Source organism: Physella acuta, unplaced genomic scaffold (genome assembly GCF_028476545.2).
Source record: "Physella acuta isolate Inbredline_101_S28 unplaced genomic scaffold, ASM2847654v3 ptg001016l, whole genome shotgun sequence".
Taxonomy (NCBI): domain Eukaryota; kingdom Metazoa; phylum Mollusca; class Gastropoda; family Physidae; genus Physella; species Physella acuta.
In genome coordinates, this window is record NW_026732533.1 from 83751 (window position 1) to 104760 (window position 21010).

General features: G+C 43.3%; 1 protein-coding gene across 1 annotated transcript in view; it reads left to right on the plus strand.

Moving 5' to 3' along the window:
• Window positions 1–21010, plus strand: part of LOC131954615 (exostosin-1a) — a 76093-nt gene that overhangs the window by 39182 nt on the left and 15901 nt on the right. The window contains exons 2-3 of the mRNA XM_059318392.1: window positions 6662–6736; window positions 14099–14225. Of these exons, the coding sequence (XP_059174375.1) occupies window positions 6662–6736; window positions 14099–14225 (202 nt within the window). The remainder of the gene's footprint in view (window positions 1–6661; window positions 6737–14098; window positions 14226–21010) is intronic.

The following is a 21010-nucleotide window of genomic DNA, read 5'->3' on the forward strand; positions in this document are numbered from 1 at the left end:
TACAAAATAGTTTATTTTCTTCCACGTCGCCATGACGAAGTTGTCCTTGGTACCGACGGTGTCACAGGTCAAGCTAGCTGGTATTTGAACCCTGGACTCTGGCGTGTCTTCCTTCATTCATCGCATTACCGGCTGGGGTTAACTAGCTAGTTCCAATCTTGCGGTAGCGATAATGACAGTACCCTACTGTAGAGTGGCGCCACTAGGTCGGGTGTCACCCGGTGCTGTAACTGAAGTGTCACTCCCCCACCCCCTCCAATAATTTAGCATTTTCGGTTTGGTGTCACACTTCTCTTACTATTTCTGCCATTGTAACTGGATTAAACATTGTAACTGGATTAAACATTGAAACTGGATTAAACATTATAACTGGATTAAACGTTGTTTTTACAATTCAGTTTATGAATTTTCATCGTGGTGTCACCCGCCCCCCCCCCCACCGTGTGACGCCCCTACTTCGATGTGGTAACTTCATGTGATATGTGGTCACATGATGGTTATGAAAATCAGTAGCACTGTCCAGCAATGTGGTCATTCATTGTCTTTGGACATACATACACGTACATAAGGTATTTCTCTGATCTCAAACAAGGATACCCAAAATCTCAGTAGTGAGTTTTTCCTTACTTTGTGTCGCTGTTAGGCCATAGTTAAGGTCAAGTGTGACTCACTGTTGTCCGATGGAGTGGTCATTTGTGTCGAAAAATTGACCTTTACAGTCGATGACCACAACTAATAAAAGACATTACGTAATGTAGTTCTCGTCTACTCTTGCCTCAAGTATATTCTAGTTGCCTCCCCTTGTTGCTAGGTAACGCCATTGGCTCGTGTTGTATCAGGGGATGCTAGAGAAGTCCTTCAAAGGCACGACACATTTTCTCATGTCTGTTCTAAAGTGCAGAATGGGGGTGGTGACGTTTGGCTGGTGGTGCAACTTTTTTTGGGGGTGGGGGTGAGAGTGCTGGCGTGGGTATGTGGGGCGCTGGTGTGGGTAGATGGGGCGCTCGAGCAAGTAATCCCCCGCAAATCCACCTGATGGGATCTTAACTTGATTTTCGCGCCCAAAAGGTTAAAACTAATGAAGAACACAATTCCTTTACTTTACTTCCCTTACCCCACCTCTGTAAATCTACCCTCCCCTCCCCTTAAATTTCACGCCACTGGTTACGTCCCTGTCGTATGTGTGAACATAAAAAAAAAATGTCTTCCGTCTCGTTTAACACCGGAGCACCTCGAGGTTAAACTTTAATTGAGCTGTCGGCGCATCCGTTGTCTTCACGCCTGACTTGTTAACATGCCCCCCCCCCCCCCCACCACGGTGCTCACGATTGAGTGTCTTTGTCTGGGTCATTTACCTGGATCGGCAGTAACGGGGGTTCGATTTTTCGATGTATAATTGAGAGGCGGCAGAGGCACGCCATCACTGACCTACATTGTCTTGACGATTTTCTTGGTGAAATTTGATCGTGGAGAGTATTTTGAGGTGTGACGTCAATGATCGCGTGCGCAGAATTGTGCACATTGGTATTCACTTGCCGAGTAGGGCTTGGAGAGTTTTTAAAAAAAAAATGTGAAATGTAATCCTAACTAATGTAAACGGAACTTTTTGGCGTTTAAAATTTTACTACCTGCTAAATCATTGGCACAGTTACTTTTTGAAAATAAAATTATGAAAAAAATGTGATATGCACTTAATTTCTTAATTTGTAAGTGCCCCCCCCCCCCCCCCCCCCACGCAACGCGCTACTATAAACGTGCTAGGTGTCGCTCTACAACTAATGTCTACCCTAAGTTATCGATCTTGATTCGTATCCCTGTCTTAAGCTGTAGGTTTTGCGAGATATTCGAGACGAATAATTACTTGGTGATAGCATCGCTACTGGATGCTGAGGGGACACACGTTAGTGATGAAATCGATGTTAAAATTTTGACTGTGCCTTAGGCTGGGGGTAGGGGTGATTTTTTAATGGAGAAAATATATTTTGATGGCTGTTTTTTAGTTGGCTTCCAGAAATAGAGATATGAAATGGATTAATCAGGGTAGCCACATTCTCAGACGTTATAATTAGTTAAGTTTTACATCATCTTTAGAGATACTAATTGTGTTTTAGAACCACTCGCCACTGGTCTCATGTCAACTGGTCGTTGGCGTTTTGCTAGGAGTACTGTCCAGCTATGTGGTCATCATCAAGTGGCATATACATTCACAAGGCATTATCGTATTGTTTTTCTTTAGCTTTTGTTTCTGTTAGGGCAATAGTAAGGGTCACGTGTGACCCATTGGTCAGATGAAGCCATGTACTGGGTAGTGCTGAGCCTGCCAATTGAGCTCAGAAATAAAACATCATAAGTTACCGACACCGTGCAGTTATATTATTTATGTATATTAGTAGATTTCACCCAAAGTAATGCCGGTTCGTAGGTAGCGTCCTCGGCAAAGTTCAAGGCTTGTGTATTTTGAAACGTTCAACTCCAATGTTTGAAACGTTCACATTTTGAGATGTTCAACTCCTATGTTTCAAATGATAACGTTTTCAAACGTTGACGTTTTCAAATGTTAACTCCAATGTTTGAAGCGACAGCTGGTCCCAGCTTTGTGCTAACTACCAGGTGTCAAAACGTCATCACCATTATTACCCGCCTGACTTGTCTACGGCCCTCGCTCCAGCCTCGTCCTCCACTGACTCGCGGCCATTGAGAAAGTAACGAGTGGTTTTATTGTGCAGCCCAACATCTTTTGTTCGCCGGTACAACTCACCGACAGCAGACGTGTGATTAATCTAATCCACCCCTCACTGCAGGTTGTGCCGCTCCCCCCCCCCCCCTAAACACGATCCCATCATTCCCTCATCATTCCCTCATCCCCTCGTCATTCCCTCGTTAACCTCAAGGGACATGCAGTAAGTCATCAGCTGCTCTTGCCCGCAAGCTGGGAAATATCTTCGCCGCGCTGATCCATCTGGGAATTTCCGAACCAAATGAGAAGCTGCGGCAACAAAAGCGGGAATTTCCGATTCAAATATAGTCGAGGTCTACCGCCTAGAGCACATTACATTGTATAATTCATTCGAAATTCAAATGTTTTTTTTTTTTTACCAACCGGACTTGCTTACCCCATCTTTAGACCAGTTCACTTTTATTTACGCCATCACTTTTAAATACAGTGTCACGACACTTGACTCAATTAACTCATTTACTTAATTAAATCGTAATATTTTTTTTAAAATGTGGATCTTACAGGGGTGCCACTTTTCCGGGATATCCCGGATTTCCGGATTCGAGAATCATATTTTTTTCCCTTTCCGGATTCGCAAGATTAGAGTTTGAAAATTTCCGGGTTTGCATTTTAAAAAAAAAATTTAGATCGTTTTAAGCTTGAAAATTTTGGCATTGTAAAAATCGTTTTTATCGCCAACACTCCCGCTAATGGCCTTTTCCGAAAAAAATGAATAGTAAATGACGTCAGCAACAATCTCACGCGTGCGCCAAGGACCAAATACAAATCGGCTGTATCAGATGGGTGAGGCTGTAGACGAAACTTTTTGATGTCATTCGTGGTGTGGTTGTCTGGCTATTTATGACGATATGGGTTGGGGGTAAAACTCGTATTATTTACGTGATGTCATCAATGGGATACCGCTAGGCTGTGTAATAAAAACAACTAAAGCCTACAAGTACTAGATCAAGCTCACTAGCATCGCCGATGGTCTTTAAAAAAAAAAACCGAAAGATTTGGCTCCGATAAAAAAAAAATAATTTTTTTTTTTGTATTTGGTATTACCAAAAGAAAAGAAAAAAAACTATTTCAAGGACTATTTTATGTATTTTACCACCTCTTACCCGCTTCTTCAAGGTCGCGCTGACCGTAAGACCTACGTCATGAGACCACGCAAACACAGTCTGAGTCGTGTCTCTCGGTCAAGGCAGTTCTACAAGTACTTGCGCTGTTTAATTTTAACGTGGTTATTTTTTTTAATAAGGGACTTCTTCTAGATTCAAGAAAAAAAAACTAGAACTGCATCGTTTTATATCATTAAACAAAATATGTAGGCCTGCTATAATTTAGTTACACGTCATTGAAATGTTTAAAAAACCTTGAAGTACCGTGTCTGAGAAAATAGCCGCTATCACTGCCCCCTCCCAACCGCTTGTAAAAAAAAAAAATCAGCTTTTCACTTATTGGGGCGGCTACATCTCTGACATGAGTATTACTAGCGTAGTTACTTCTAAAATTATTTTTAAAATTAACTTAATTCTGTTATTTCGCGATATGGACTTAAAACTTCCACGATATTTCTTCACGTCATCATGTATATCAATGGTGGGGGCGTTGGGGTCGTTCATAAATGACGTCACACTCGTAAGGGGAGGGGGGTTCGTAATTTTGTCATGAGGGGGAGGGGTTCAGATGGTGTCACATCACACTTTTGCATTATCCAAAAGCTATGTTAGAAAACTAATTTTAGCCGTTATTTCGCGTTTTAGAATATTGTTTCAATAAAGTGTAATAGGAATTGATTAAAATACTCTATGTTGACAGAGGTCAGACAAGATTTTTGGAAAATATCGTATTTTAAGAAAAATTCGACTGCAATTTTTAGGGGGGGGGGTGTAGGCTGAGGTGTGACGTCATTTTAGAGGGCGGGGTCTGGCTTTTTGTGACAGATATGTGACCGAGGTGAGGTGGGAGGTAAAAATCGTCAAAAAAGCGTGACATCATTTATGGATGACCCCATTGGTGGTTGATTGGGAAAACAGGGTTTTAGGTTTTTGTTGTGGCTGTTAATAATTAAAGCCTTGAATAGCTACAGTAAGTCAACCCTGTATTTTAGTACAGTGACAATCTTATTAGGGGTCTGCATATAGTGCGCTTATTATTCAATAACAAGACATAGAGGTTAGCAATTGGCTGACTACACACTTTAAATCAAGCTAGGAAGTTCTCAAAAATTAAATACAGTAATGTTATAAATGCTGGCTGGGAGGGGGGGGGGGGAGTTCTACAATAGCACATTATGGGGTAGGCCTAGAGATGGGTGGGACTAACATTGTAAACTAATTTTGTTGTAAGCACAATCCTTTAAAGATTAATTTTTATTTCAAGCTTGTTACAAAGAAAATAAATCCATTTTAAAGGAATGTAAATTGAACATAATATGAATCAAATGTCTCAAAAAATAATGAAATAATAGTCCATTTTATTTTGAAATTCCGCGCGAAATTAAGTTTCAGGGTTTCAAAAATTTCAAATTTTAGTTTCAGGATTGGTAAAATTTTGGGATTCATTTTCAGGATTCACTTAGAAAATGAGTGGCACCCCTGATCTTATAAAGCCTGACTTAAAACAAAGCTCCGCACATGGTCTCGCCTTAGTCACCACACATTGCACACCAAGCGCCACTACATATTGCCGCTACGCAGTGCCACTACATATTACTACAGTCACAAGGCGAGAATGAGTTGTGCGCACCATACCGAGTTACCATCTAATGGAGTGACACCATTTTATGTTATGGGCGGGGGGGGGGGGGGGGGTGACACCGAGACAAAAATAGTTTATTGGCCGAGGAATTCACTTCTGTCCTGTTTATGTAACTATTGAAATCATATCGATATTTAAGCACCGGATGTCACCCGACCTAGTGACGCCACTACCCCCCCCCCCCAATGAGAGCCACTACCTGAAGCCACTACCCGCCAATGAAGACGTATCTGAAGCTATCGTGTCTCGAGATAGCCGTCTCACGTGTACCCCCCATCCCCGCCCTCAGACCCGCCGCTACTGTATTAGTAGATGAAACGCCCTCGCTCCACCGGCTCGTGCGGGATGGCAAATCTAATCTCCCGCCAGACGGTATCGAAGCTTTCAAATCAATCCGCCAGCTCGTGTAGGGCGAGGTTTGTATTTCGACTCCAGACATCGATCTTGCCCAGAAAAAAAAGCGCCCTAAAGCCGGCGCCCGAAAAAACAAATCCCCAAATCTCTCTTTAAAATCCAAGCTTGATGTTGAAATAATTCCTCGCTAGAATTATCAGCTCGTCGTAGTCTCGGTGTTTGTAGCCATCTCTTGGGCGAGTTGCGCAGGGAGGTAATTAAGTTTACTGTTGCGCTTCTTTCCTGGATAGTCCGTGGTTGGTTTTTTTAAAGTTTTAAGACAAACTTGTCTGTGGGTTCTGGTCAGGTGGTGTGTTGGTCATTTTATTTCTGAGTGGTTGGGTCAGTTGTTCGTACGTTTTAAGGGTCATTTGTTTGCTGGGTCAACTTTTGTATTGGTCATCACTTGTACTGATCAGTGGCCCGCGAGACATCTGCGTTGTGGGTCAAGGGATATGTGGGTCATCGTAAGGGATTGTTGGTCAGACATTACTACGGGTCAGGGGTCTGTGGGTCATAAGCTTTGTGGGTCATCTGTATATCACATTATGTTTTCTTCGGGTCATTTTCACATTCTTGATGCTAATTAATTAGATGAATGAACAAGATGTATATCAATTAATTAGATGAATGAACACGATGTATTTTTATTAATTAGATGAATGTACAAAATGTATGTTAATTAATTAGATCTCATGTACTATGTGCCTGATTTAAATAAGAGTACAGTACACCAGAAAATAAATGTACCTGAATGATAACGTTGCTTATTTCTTCCATCCACAGATACGATTACAAAAAACTTTTGTATAATTCAACGTTTTGTCTGGTACCAAGGGGCAGACGTCTTGGTTCTTTCAGGTGAGTTGCCCAGGTGTTTGAAAGTTTTTGTTTGGTCAGATGGCACTGAGTTGTACAGGTGTTTGAAAGTTTTTGTTTGGTCAGTTGGCACCAGGGGTTCTTATACACATTTTTCAGCGTGAGGGGGGAGGGGGTGGCTTAAAATTTCCTTTCTGGGGCGGACACTGACTTCAGCATATATGTATATATATATATATATATATATATATATATATATATATATATATATATATATATATATATATATATATATATATATATATATATATATATATATATATATATATATATATTCGTCTGGGGGTATTGACCATCTGAAAAGATGCCTGAAAGATACTCTGGTTGGGATATAATTACAAGTGCATCCTTACAAGGAAGGGGGGAGGGGGGGGTCACAACCCATACTGTGAGTCTCACACAACCCACTGTGAGGGTCAAACAACCCTCATCCCACTGTCTGGCTGTGAGGGGGGGGGGGGTGTCACACAACTACTACCCCCGCTTTAAAAAAACCCCAGTTCACCGTAAAAAAAAATCATTCTATTAGCAACTTTACCGTCAGTGTAGTTTAAGCACACAATCATCCACCTTACCAACAGTATACCCCACTCTAGCACTGCTAAACTCAAAATAAACTCGTACTTTTTTTATGTAATATTACGTTACGGCAAGGTACGTCTTCAGACGTTCTGTATACGTTACCGCCTGACGTTTCACTCTCTGCCGGTAAGGTGTGTACGAAGCCGGTAAGATAGATTTGACACACAAATGTAAAAAAAAATGGGAAATTTAAAATCGTAAACGTACAGGTAGTGATTTACTTAGGCATGTGGTGCTTCAATTTTTGAAAAATAAACACCATAAAGTTTTATAAGGTTTTAATCATAAAATCATTTCATTACATCTTAGTGTCAAGGTTTTTCAACTGTAATAGATTATGTAATAATCCGTAATTTTTTGTTTCCTTTTTATATTTGATTGCAGTAAAATATTTTTTTTATATCAATGTCTTTATCTATGATTCATGTTTTGCCACTATGAGCTGCTTAGCGCATATCTACGCCTTGCTTTCCTCTTAAGTATGCGCTAGTTCACTCTTCACTCCATGCTTCACTCCATGCTTCACTCTTCACTCCATGCTTCACTCCATGGTTCACTCTTCACTCCATACTTCACTCCATGCTTCATTCTTCACTCCATGCTTCATTCTTCACTCCATGCTTCACTCTTCACTCCATGGTTCACTCTTCACTCCATGCTTCACTCCATGCTTCACTCTTCACTCCATGCTTCACTCCATGGTTCACTCTTCACTCCATACTTCACTCCATGCTTCATTCTTCGCTCCATGCTTCATTCTTCACTCCATGCTTCACTCTTCACTCCATGCTTCACTCTTCACTCCATGCTTCACTCTTCACTTCATGCTTCACTCTTCACTCCATGCTTCACTCTTCACTCCATGCTTCACTCTTCACTCCATGCTTCACTCTTCACTCCATGCTTCACTCTTCACTCCATGCTTCACTCTTCACTCCATGCTTCACTCTTCACTCCATGCTTCACTCTTCACTCCATACTTCACTCCATGCTTCATTCTTCACTCCATGCTTCATTCTTCACTCCATGCTTCACTCTTCACTCCATGGTTCACTCTTCACTCCATGCTTCACTCCATGCTTCACTCTTCACTCCATGCTTCACTCCATGGTTCACTCTTCACTCCATACTTCACTCCATGCTTCATTCTTCGCTCCATGCTTCATTCTTCACTCCATGCTTCACTCTTCACTCCATGCTTCACTCTTCACTCCATGCTTCACTCTTCACTCCATGCTTCACTCTTCACTCCATGCTTCACTCTTCACTCCATGCTTCACTCTTCACTCCATGCTTCACTCTTCACTCCATGCTTCACTCTTCACTCCATGCTTCACTCTTCACTCCATGCTTCACTCTTCACTCCATGCTTCACTCTTCACCCCATGCTTCACTCTTCACCCCCTGCTTCACTCTTCACTCCATGCTTCACTCTTCACTCCATGCTTCACTCTTCACTCCATGCTTCACTCTTCACTCCACGCTTCACTCTTCACTCCACGCTTCACTCTTCACTCCATGCTTCACTCTTCACTCCACGCTTCACTCTTCACTCCACGCTTCACTCTTCACTCAATGCTTCACTCTTCACTCCATGCTTCACTCTTCACTCCATGCTTCACTCTTCACTCCATGCTTCACTCCATGCTTCACTCTTCACTCCATGCTTCACTCTTCACTCCATGCTTCACTCTTCACTCCATGCTTCACTCTTCACTCCATGCTTCACTCTTCACTCCATGCTTCACTCCATGCTTCACTCTTCACTCCATGCTTCACTCTTCACTCCATGCTTCACTCTTCACTCCATGCTTCACTCTTCACTCCATGCTTCACTCTTCACTCCATGCTTAACTCTTCACTCCATGCTTCACTCCATGCTTCACTCCATGCTTCACTCTTCACTCCATGCTTCACTTTTCACTCCATGCTTCACTCTTCACTCCATGCTTCACTCCATGCTTCACTCTTCACTCCATGCTTCACTTTTCACTCCATGCTTCACTCTTCACTCCATGCTTCACTCTTCACTCCATGCTTCACTCCATGCTTCACTCTTCACTCCATGCTTCACTCCATGCTTCACTCTTCACTCCATGCTTCACTCTTCACTCCATGCTTCACTCTTCACTCCATGCTTCACTCTTCACTCCATGCTTCACTCTTCACTCAATGCTTCACTCCATGCTTCACTCTTCACTCCTTGCTTCACTCTTCACTCAATGCTTCACTCCATGCTTCACTCCTCACACCTCACCGCTCAGTGCTCACGTTCCATCCAGCTCGCTACACTTGAGTTCTCGCTCCCAGTTCTTCTGATCCCAGGCCGATGGTCGAGCGAGTGTTGACTTAGTCGCCGAGTCGATAACAAACACACCACCACAGGCACGGGCTCAGATCCCACTCGAGCAGCACCACCCTGGTCTCGCTGTTCCTGCACGCTCTCCATGCACTCGTCGTTAGCCCCGAGGGTGGGGTGGGGGGGGGGGTGCGGGGTTTCTTAGCACTCAGCTTTTTATTTAAAAATAGTATCTAGACCTCTTTCTCACGTTGTAGTGTTTGTGTGGCCCATCTTTTAACACCCGCCGCTCCTTTCCCCACCCCACTCAACCACCCCTCACATTAATGGTAGTCGTGTGATACTTTCAATCGAATCACATGACACGCTTTGTATAATGATCTCACCTCGTCTGAACGTCGGTAGTCATAAGACTTTTCACACTTGACGTCCCGGACTATCCAAACCCTGACGTCACGAACTATCCTAACTCTGACGTCACGAAATATCCTATCCCTGACGTCACGAACTATCCTAACCCTGACGTCACGAACTATCCTATCCCTGACGTCACGAACTATCCTATCCCTGACGTCACGAACTATCCTATCCCTGACGTCACGAACTATCCTATCCCTGACGTCACGAACTATCCTATCCCTGACGTCACGAACTATCCTATCCCTGACGTCAGGGACTATCCTATCCCTGACGTCACGAACTATCCTATCCCTGACGTCAGGGACTATCCTATCCCTGACTTCACGGACTATCTAAACCCTGACGTCACGAACTATCCTAACCCTGACGTCACGAACTATCCTATCCCTGACGTCACGAACTATCCTATCCCTGACGTCACGAACTATCCTATCCCTGACGTCACGAACTATCCTATCCCTGACGTCACGGACTATCTAAACCCTGACGTCACGGACTGTCAAACCCTTGATTGTACAACGATTCGGCCAAGTTTTACCGACCACTGTGGGCCGCAATACTACTCCTACTTTCAAATATTAAAGCATTCCGTAATACCGTAAACATTCTAATTGGCTTAAAAGAGACACATGGGCCACACCTTGCACAGCAGCTAGGGGGACGGGCATCTAGGCGCACAAAGTAACTGAATATTTAAAAAAAAATAAGATCAACCTTTTCAAATACCAAGTAACTACAGTTTATAGACCAACTTAAAAACCACGTGGTTTTGAGAGTTGTTAGATTTGGGTTAAAAAACTATTTGGATTAGAGAGTTTTAGACTTGACTTAAAACCATTGGGGACAGACAGAGAGTTGAAACAAGAAACTGCCCGGACGTATACGGTCCATCCATTAGTCCAGCTGTCTTAAACACGGCGTCATTTCCCGTCACCCGACCTTGACCAGTAATTAAATTGACCTCTCTCGTCAACCAGTACCCATAATTCACTCAGCTAGGTCCGGCAGTGACGTGTACATCAGTGTGGCCATTCAGCTTGCCGGCTCCACTGGGACTTCCGGTCATTTTATGTCCAGAAAGCCATATTTTGAGCCCAGGAGAGGCGCGCTTAATGGACACTGGATCTCACTCGCAAACCCACCCCTCCGACACTCGCATGTCCCATTAGTTTCAATATTGGACTTGTCACTTTTTTTGGGGTCTCACTTGTTTCTTGGTGACATTTTTTCTTGGTCTCGTTTTTTCCTTGGTCTCATTTTTTTGTTGGTCGCGTTTGTCTATTGGTCTCACTTTTTTCTCATTAACAGACTTTTTGGTATTATGTTTTTGAATGTGTTTTCCTCTGACCACTTACTGACCAATCGCTAGTCCTAACACAACTTCATACATGTAGAAGAAAATGGCGACACAGCTGACCCTTAGTTCACATCAGGATGTTTGTTGCCTCGTGCTTGACCCACTAGGTGTATTATCCGAATAGTGAGTCTAACTGACCACAAGTACTTTTGTTGATGTCCACTCTGCTCACTTGTGTGTTCGACACTGTCCGAGCGGTTGTCTGTCCACTCTATTGCTCTAACATGACCAACGAGCGAGCCGTGAGTAGATAACCTAACCAAAACAGAGGAGGGTGGCTCAGTCTTATGTGACCATACTGACGTCACAGCATGTGTCCACTGGGTGTCCAGTGAGTTGGGGCACTGTCCTGTGATGTGAACCACACGGGGTCAGCTTACATGAAGATGTCACGTGACAGCACTCGTCACATTGTCGGGACATCTATAACAGAGGGGTGCACGTAGACTGTCCGTCGTTGAATTCGGCCCGGCCCCATATAACAGGGGTTGACAAAAGCCTGTCTTTGAATTGTATTTCATATAACAGGTTGGCTGTACACACAGCCCATCATTAAATCCGGTCTTACATAATAGACGGGATGGCTGATACATGGACGACTGACTAAAGCCTGCCATTGAATTGTGTTTCATTTAAGAATGGGGATACACTTTGCGTGTTCTAATTATACGCATGGAGGCGTTGATAACAAGTGTAAATAATTGTTTAAAAAATCTCCGGGTGAGTTTGTCTTGAATGTTATTCTGGCACGAACACGTGACTTCAATACTATCACATGGGCGGATCACATACTCACCCTCCCCCTCCCGGGGGGCGGATCATATACAAAAATCATCTTCACCCCGTCCCACACTTAACAAATAACCCCTTACCCTATTCCCGATTATCATAAGCACCCCCCCCCCCGCTATTTTACCCTAGTGGATCATGTACCCCCCCCCCCCCCCCCCCCCGGTGTATTACATACCCACACAACCTCACAATTTCCCAAGCGGATCTCATATACACCCTACCTTCACCCTACCCCCAAACTGATCAAACAACCTCTTACCCCACCCCTGGTAAATCATATACACCCCTCCCTCCTCACCCCTAGCGCGACGCTTGGCAGGCGGAAAATAGATTTTTTTAATGCAAGAAGACAAGGGCAGATAACCACACTGACAGTTTACATAAGCTGGAAATCCATTATTGCATGGAGCAGAGCAAGTATTGGCCGGGCTGGAGACCTCGGCTCCAGGCTCGTGGTTTGATCACGTTGTTGACAGGCTGATACACGAGAGGTAACCAGAGACGGCACATGGCCTGGGTTCATTCACTTGGAGGGTGGGTTTTACTGGCATGTTCTTGGTGCAGTTGTAGGGTGGATTTTACTGGCATGTTCTTGGTTCACTCGTAGGGTGGGATGTAGGTTTTACTGACGTTCTTGGTTCAGTTGGAGGGTGGGCTGTGGTTTTTACTGGCATGTTCTTAAGGAAGTTGTAGGCAGGGCTGTGGGTTTTACTGACGTTTTTGGTTCAGTTGTATGTTGGGATGTGGCTTTTGCTGACGTTCTTGATTCAGTTGTAGGGTTGGCTGTGGGTTTAAGTGACATGCTCTTGACTCAAGGTGTGCTGTCAGTTTGTAGGTTTTAGTGACAGCTCTTGAGTTAGCTTGATGCAGTTGTTAAAAGGTATAATTTTGAAAAAAAAAGAAAGCCGAATCAGTAAACGGTTTTTAATTAATTATTTATCTGACGTACTGTATAGACAATGTCCAGAATGTCCACTTGACTCGTATTACTAAAGTCAGAAGTGACGCCAACAAGCTATTTTGGGTGGTTGTGGTTTAAAAAGCGATATCTATCATAGGAAGCGATGTATATACACGTGATGTCAGGATTAGGGTTGGATTAAGATCACAGGTTATGATTAGAGGCTCCGGTGTTTAAAAAGTGGTCGATGTGTTAAGCTGTGATAGACAAGAATAAGCTTTGAATGGCAACCGCTTCACGGTGCATCTCGTTGTTACTGAGATGTTACAGCCCTCGACATGTAGCTCGTCGTGTCTAGAAAGTACCAACTCTGTCCATCTATCTGTACACGTTCTTACACGTGCCTGCCGTTATAGTTTGCATATCCTGCCATGACAGCTATACATATCCTGCCTTGACAGCTATACATATCCTGACAGCTAAACATATCCTGTTCTGACAGCTATACATATCCTGCCATGACAGTTATACATATCCTGCCCTGACAGCTATACATATCCTGTCCTGACAGCTATACATAACCTGTCCTGACAGCTATACATATCCTGCCTATACAGCTATACATATACTGCCATGACAGCTATACATATCCTGCCCTGACAGCTATACATACCCAGACCTGACAGCTATACATATCCTGCCTTGACAGCTATACATTTCTCCTTAGTTTGCCTGCTGGAACTATTAATAAATTCTTTAACTCTGTCAACGGTATCGATACTTCATCTTGTGAATACATGTCCTGATGTTGTTCAATCCCCTGGGAATCGATTTCTTAATGAATATTTATTTTTGTTTTCCAGCCACAGTATTGATATTAATAAGCCGTTGAGTGATTTTGACGTTTTACACTACACTTTAAATAATTTAATTAAAATTCAATTACCTGTTTTTTAAAACCAGCTTTAATTTACTTTTTTTTCCCCCTCTCAGGTTTTTAGAAAGTTTGCAAGCGACTTGTATACCTGTGCTGTTGAGTAACGGATACGAACTTCCGTTTTCGGAGGTCATTGACTGGAACAGCGCTGTCGTGTGGGCGGACGAGAGGCTGTTGCTACAGGTACGTACAGGCTGTCTCGTCAGTACTGATACAGGTACGTACAGGCTGTCTCGTCAATACTGATACAGGTACGTACAGGCTGTCTCGTCAATACTGATACAGGTACGTACAGGCTGTCTCGTCAATATTGATACAGGTACGTACAGGTTGGCTCGTCGATACTGATACAGGTACACTTCATTGCATGTCCAGGTATACCTCACTTTTAGGAACACTTCACTTATAGGTATACTTCATATCAAGGTATACTACACCTTCCGTCCAGGTATTTCTCATCTTAAGTCCAGGTACACTTTATCTACGTAACTTCCGGGTATACCTCATGTCCAGGTATACTTCAAGACTACGTACATTTCACCTGTACATTTCACCTGTACACTTCACATGTACACTCCATCTGTACAATCCACCTGTACACCTGTACATTTCACATGCCCAACGCCTTCACGTCTTATGACTGTAATCAAAACCCTGATTAATCCCCCCTCCTCCCCCTCCCCCCCGCACACACACACCCACAATTATCACATTTGCACCTTGACAGTCAGCTGTATAATTTTTCTTTTAAATTAACGTTTATTATAGTTTTCAATAATTACTCTCCTATTTGTTTTGTTCACTATAATCCCCTACCTCGAACATGTTCTACGTTTCGCCATCAAGTCTTCACCCTACATCTCTATCACTAACTAGTCGCTACCCAGAATAAACCCACTTAACGCCCCCGTTTGTACGTAGATCACCATCCACCCCTCCCGGTAACACAGCTAATCTTGGTAGGACAGCATCAGGAGACGAGGGGGGTGGCGAGGGCACGGCGGACGGGGGAGACTGAGCAGTAATTTCATTAGGCGCCGCAAGGTGAAGGCACTTCTTAACATGGGGCTCTGATTGTGACAGCAGCTAAATGAGTTATTTCCCCTGCCGGCAGCAATTGATTGGAGATTGCTTTTAATATCTCGTCAAAGATGTTGCTTCTAGGGGGAGCGGGGGGGGGGGGGTGCCGTCCCTTTATTTAGTGATCACGTGTCTACTCAGTAAATAATTAAGGGGAGTTAATTCAAATGAAAACTTATGGCAGACGATAATTATCAACATCATGCCTGGCTTAATTGTGTATTATTATTTTTTTTAATTTTTTTTACATTTATTTATCCCGTTCTTTATTGCTTTATGTCCTTCTATTTTCCTCTTCCTCATATAAATAGTTTTATTTAAAAAAACATTTAAATGCATGTTTTGAGTACCCCGTGCTTTAATGACGTGTCACTATCGTAGATGTTGCTGTGTTTCTCTTGTGTTGAATGTACTCGACACATCATCACTTGACAAACACAAACTATGAACCCGACTCCCGCCCAATTTAATTAGCATCAGACACCACTTCATTAGTAGACACTTGGACCTGTCACTATAAATAGCTGTCACGCTGTCCTCCTTATTGTCCAAAGTCTTCAGTACGCAATGACTCACACATACCCCCCCCCCCCCAATAGTGTATGTCTATGACTCACACATAACCCCCCAAACACAATAGTGTATGTCTATGTAAATGTGTATGATTAAACTATCCTCGGCCGTGTTGTCATACCACCCCCCCCCCCATACACACAATAGAGTATGTCTATGTAAATTTGTATGACTTAACCACCTCGGCCGTGCTGATATCGTACTACCCCCCCCCCCCCCCACGAGTTGTTTCTTTGACCAAAAAATACGAGCTCACAGCTTCTCACCTCAGCGGCTGGAGATTTCCATATCCTTTCTACTCCATGTCTGATTGACGTCTGGGATAAGAGACGTCTGATTGAATCCCAGACACCAACATTTCATTATTTCTAGAACCTTCCAACACTCGCGCCCGCCCCACCCTCGCTTGCTCTCTCGTACGTCCTCTTCAATTACATTGCCGTTATTTTTCGCGTTTACTCGCCCGGGCCCTGACAATAAATTCTGCTCCTTGCTATTCACACGCGGCAAGATGCTATTCACACGGCGAAAAGATGCTATTCACACGAAGGGATGGCTTTTGTTAAGCCAAGCCCCAGTCAATCTGTAAGACGGAGCGTCCATTCGTTTTTCATTGGGCCATTCGAGCCACCCCCCCCCCCCCCCCCCCCCACATACACACACACACACACACACACACACATATATATATATATATATGGAGAGATATAAATATATATGGAGAGATATAGATATAGGCCTATATAGCAATCAGTCCACGCTTAAGGCCGATATGTTAGCCAGGATAACAAGAAAGGAGTATGGCTTGGCCACTTGTGTCACCATGGTTACAGTAATCAGGGCCACTTCTAGGGGTCTTCGAGACTCTAGGGTCGGCTAAGGCCACACTGGAGACCCGGACTACTCTAAGGCTGACCTGGTCAGCCACTGACCGCTGTTTAGTCCGCCGGTCTATACACAAGTTCGGTCGATGGGTCCGCTGTTTCCTCTTATTATTTCTGGCATCCCCCGCCCTCCCCCACCCTCCTTTCCATCATTACCACCTCAGACTTGAAGCCCAGCATGCCATGTATGGATTTATGGCCGTCCATCATTTACTGACCCTAATGAGTACCCTCACGCCTCGGGTGACCGTACTCACAATGGTCATTTAAAACATGGGTGGGTTTTTTTTTTTTTTTAAATAATTACTTGGCTTCTGTAATAGTAGAAAGTGTTTTTTAATGATAACAATAAAATGAAAATATATATTGTGGTAATAATGATAATAATAAAATTAATAATACTTATTGTTATATTCTTCTATTTACTCATTAATATATGTATCCGTAGCCATAAGCAATTGTTTAATATCATTTATCCTTAAGTTATGCTCGTGGTTGAATGTGAGGTCAGGTTCGGTCCATTCAGTGCATGCCAATTCAGCCCCCGTGGCAATCCGCCACCCGAGCAAATATTCTGATGGTCAGTGACTCACCGTCTCATTTCTCCTAATGCGTGCTCGAGACTGTCCTACCCTCGCCCTGCCCTCGTTCACTGCGGCCGCCGAGTACTGTCCTCACTAGGGATATTAAAGCGTTTTAGGAGCGGAGAGTATTGTTGCTATTTATAGACGCGTCTGCCGTCATTTGCCTTTCAAAACACACGTCTTGCTTAGTTGGATAAACTGTAGCATTATGGGAGCGCGGAAATGAAGGAAATTAATTAGAAGCGATGGCTTTGTAATACGTTATGAATAATGGTTTAGTAATCATTTGGGTGCTTTCGTATTGTATGGCGATAGGGTAAGGATGATTGCTGAAGATGGGGTTAGGGTCTAGCATGAATATTCTGGTCTAAATATGAGTGGTTCTCAACCTTTAGATCTCAATCTTTAGATATCTTGGTGATAAGTATTAGAGTGCGTTTTTTAATTGACGACATTCATATAATCGGCCTCCTTGTTCAGCTAACTTTCTAGGGACTTTTTTGTTAACTTTTTTGGGACTTTTTTGTTAACTTTCTTGGGACCTTTTTGTTAACTTTCTAGGGACTTTTTTGTTAACTTTCTTGGGACTTTTTTGTTAACTTTCTAGGGACTTTTTTGTTAACTTTCTAGGAACTTTTTTGTTAACTTTCTAGGGACTTTTTTGTTAACTTTCTAGGGACTTTTTTGTTAACTTTCTTGGGACTTTTTATCTTTCTTGGAGCTTTTTTGTTAACTTTCTTTGGACTTTTAACTTGTTTTAAAATTCTAAAATAAACCAATCAAGACATTTTAATCTATTGTTTAAATCAATTAGGAAATTAAATGTAAATCTAAAATCACTTCGATTGAAATAAAACCTGACTTATTGCCCTTGGAGAGGGCGTACCCATCGTTTAAAGGTCGGGGGGAGGGGGTAGACATTCTTTAACGGCCTAGACAGCTGTAGTCATCCGACAGTCAGATAGATAAAATTAATTAACTCGTTAAAAAATTATCGCATTCAATACAACCGAGTCTGCACTTTGCAGGTGAGTAGAAAAACAAAAAGGAAAAAAAAAACACGAGCAAGCAACCTGTTCCAATCACGCCACGTGTTCTATTTTTAGCCGGCTGTGATTGCTCTCACAGCAGAAGAAGCCTCCACCCCGGGTAGATCTGGTTTTTTTTTGTGTTGCTGCCTGTGACTGCACAGACGCTCTCGTCAATCGCTCAACAAAGATAACACATCCCGACTCGGGGGCCGTGACGTCAAATTGAGACGGTGAAGGCTTTATGGGGGTTGAAATAGCTTTTTACATAAATGTTGCCTTTGCCTTTCTACATAAATGTTGCCTTTGTCTCTCCTATCCTCTACATAAATGTTGCCTTTGTCTCTCCTATCCTCTACATAAATGTTGCCTTTGTCTCTCCTATCCTCTACATAAATGTTGCCTTTGCCTCTCTACATAAATGTTGCATTTGTCTCTCCTATCCTCTACATAAATGTTGCCTTTGTCTCTCCTATCCTCTACATAAATGTTGCCTTTGTCTCTCCTATCCTCTACATAAATGTTGACTTTGTTTCTCCTATCCTCTACATAAATGTTGCCTTTGTCTCTCCTATCCTCTACATAAATGTTGACTTTGTTTCTCCTATCCTCTACATAAATGTTGACTTTGTCTCTCCTATCTTCTACATAAATTTTGCCTTTGTCTCTCCTATCCTCTACATAAATGTTGCCTTTGTCTCTCCTATCCTCTACATAAATTTTGACTAACTGTCCAGTTGACTTGACTGTCCAGTTGACTTGACTGTCCAGTTGGCCTGATTGTCGAATTTACTTGACTGTCGAATTTACTTGACTCTCGAATTGACTTGACTGTCCAGTTGACTTGACTGTCCAGTTGGCCTGATTGTCGAATTGACTTGACTGTCCAGTTGACTTGACTGTCCAGTTGACTTGACTGTCCAGTTGGCCTGACTGTCCAGTTGACTTGACTGTCCAGTTGGCCTGATTGTCGAATTGACTTGACTGTCGAATTGACTTGACTGTCCAGTTGACTTGACTGTCCAGTTGGCCTGACTGTCCAGTTCACTTGACTGTCCAGTTGGCCTGATTGTCGAATTTACTTGACTGTCGAATTGACTTGACTGTCCAGTTGACTTGACTGTCCAGTTGACTTGACTGTCCAGTTGACTTGACTGTCCAGTTGGCCTGATTGTCGAATTGACTTGACTGTCTAGCTGACTTGACTGTCCAGTTGACTTGACTGTCCAGTTGGCCTGATTGTCGAATTGACTTGACTGTCTAGCTGACTTGACTGTCCAGTTGACTTGACTGTCCAGTTGGCCTGATTGTCGAATTGACTTGACTGTCCACTTGGCCTAACTGTCCAGTCGGCCTGACGGAAGTCTCGCTGCCCAACCACTACAACTCAGGCCGCTGGTGAGGTGACCGTCAACCATCACAGAAGGCGTCCACTGACCTCTGGTCTCTCTAGCAGCAATAAACTACCATCTTTCTACCCTAGAAGACACGCAGTTGCCATGGACGTGTCGGCACAAATAGATCTTGCTCTTGACTCGTGTTCTTACCACGTGACTCCCGTTAACTATAGCACGTGACTCCCGTTAACTATAGCACGTGACTCCCGTTAACTATAGCACGTGACTCCCGTTTAACTATAGCACGTGACTCCCGTTAACCACAGCACGAGACTCCCGTTAACTATAGCACGTGACTCCCGTTTAACTATAGCACGTGACTCCCGTTAACCACAGCACGAGACTCCCGTTAACTATAGCACGTGACTCCCGTTAACCATAGCACGTGACTCCCGTTAGCCATAGCACGTGACTCCCGTTAACTATAGAACGTGACTCCCGTTAACTATAGAACGTGACTCCCTATACCTGTACCACGTGACTCCCGTTAACCATAGCACGTGACTCCCGTTAACCATAGCACGTGACTCCCGTTAACCATAGCACGTGACTCCCGTTAACCATAGCACGTGACTCCCGTTAACCATAGCACGTGACTCCCGTTAACTATAGCACGTGACTCCCTCTACCTGTATGTACCACGTGATTCCCGCTACATATACCCATATTCCCATGTCTCCTGAATGCCCTAATACAAAAATCAAAATTTCTTCTCCTCCCCCTCCCTCCCCACCTCTCAAACAACAGAATGTCTGGTTAAAATAACCAGACGACCTCCCGCCAATTCTAGCTTTGGTTGAAGCTGACCTTTATGAATGGAATCCAACAACGCCGAGCCTCGATCTCATTGGAGCGAATTATTCATGGGAGTCATCTCCCCTGATTGGATAATAAATAGACAAGTGTCCCTATTGTTGCCTTACGAAACAAAAAACTTCTTTATGTTGGGAAGGTTTGGGTGGGGAGGGGGGGGGGGGGTGATGAGGGGGGGGGATGATGAGGTTTTTTTAAAAAATTCTATCGGAGTATTTTCTGATTTGACAAAAAAAAACAACTTCCGATTAATAATGGGTTATGGGGATTTAATTAAATAAATTAATAAAATTATTAATTAGATTAATTAATTCCGTGCTGATAATTGTAACATTGTGGTCACGATATCCGTGTCGCTTTGACACGCGATGAGACACCAAGGTCAAGGTGACCTTGTGAAGCTGCACATCAAGACACATCACTTGTATTTATGCCAAAACTGACTTTTCACGACACCTTTAGACACACATACATAAAGACACACATACACCGAGGCAACATACATAAAGATACATTTATGAAGACACATGTTAAGAAAAACTTATCAAAAACACATCAGAGGCGTTGCGAGGCGGGGGCGGGGGTGCGGACCGCACCAGGTGACACCAT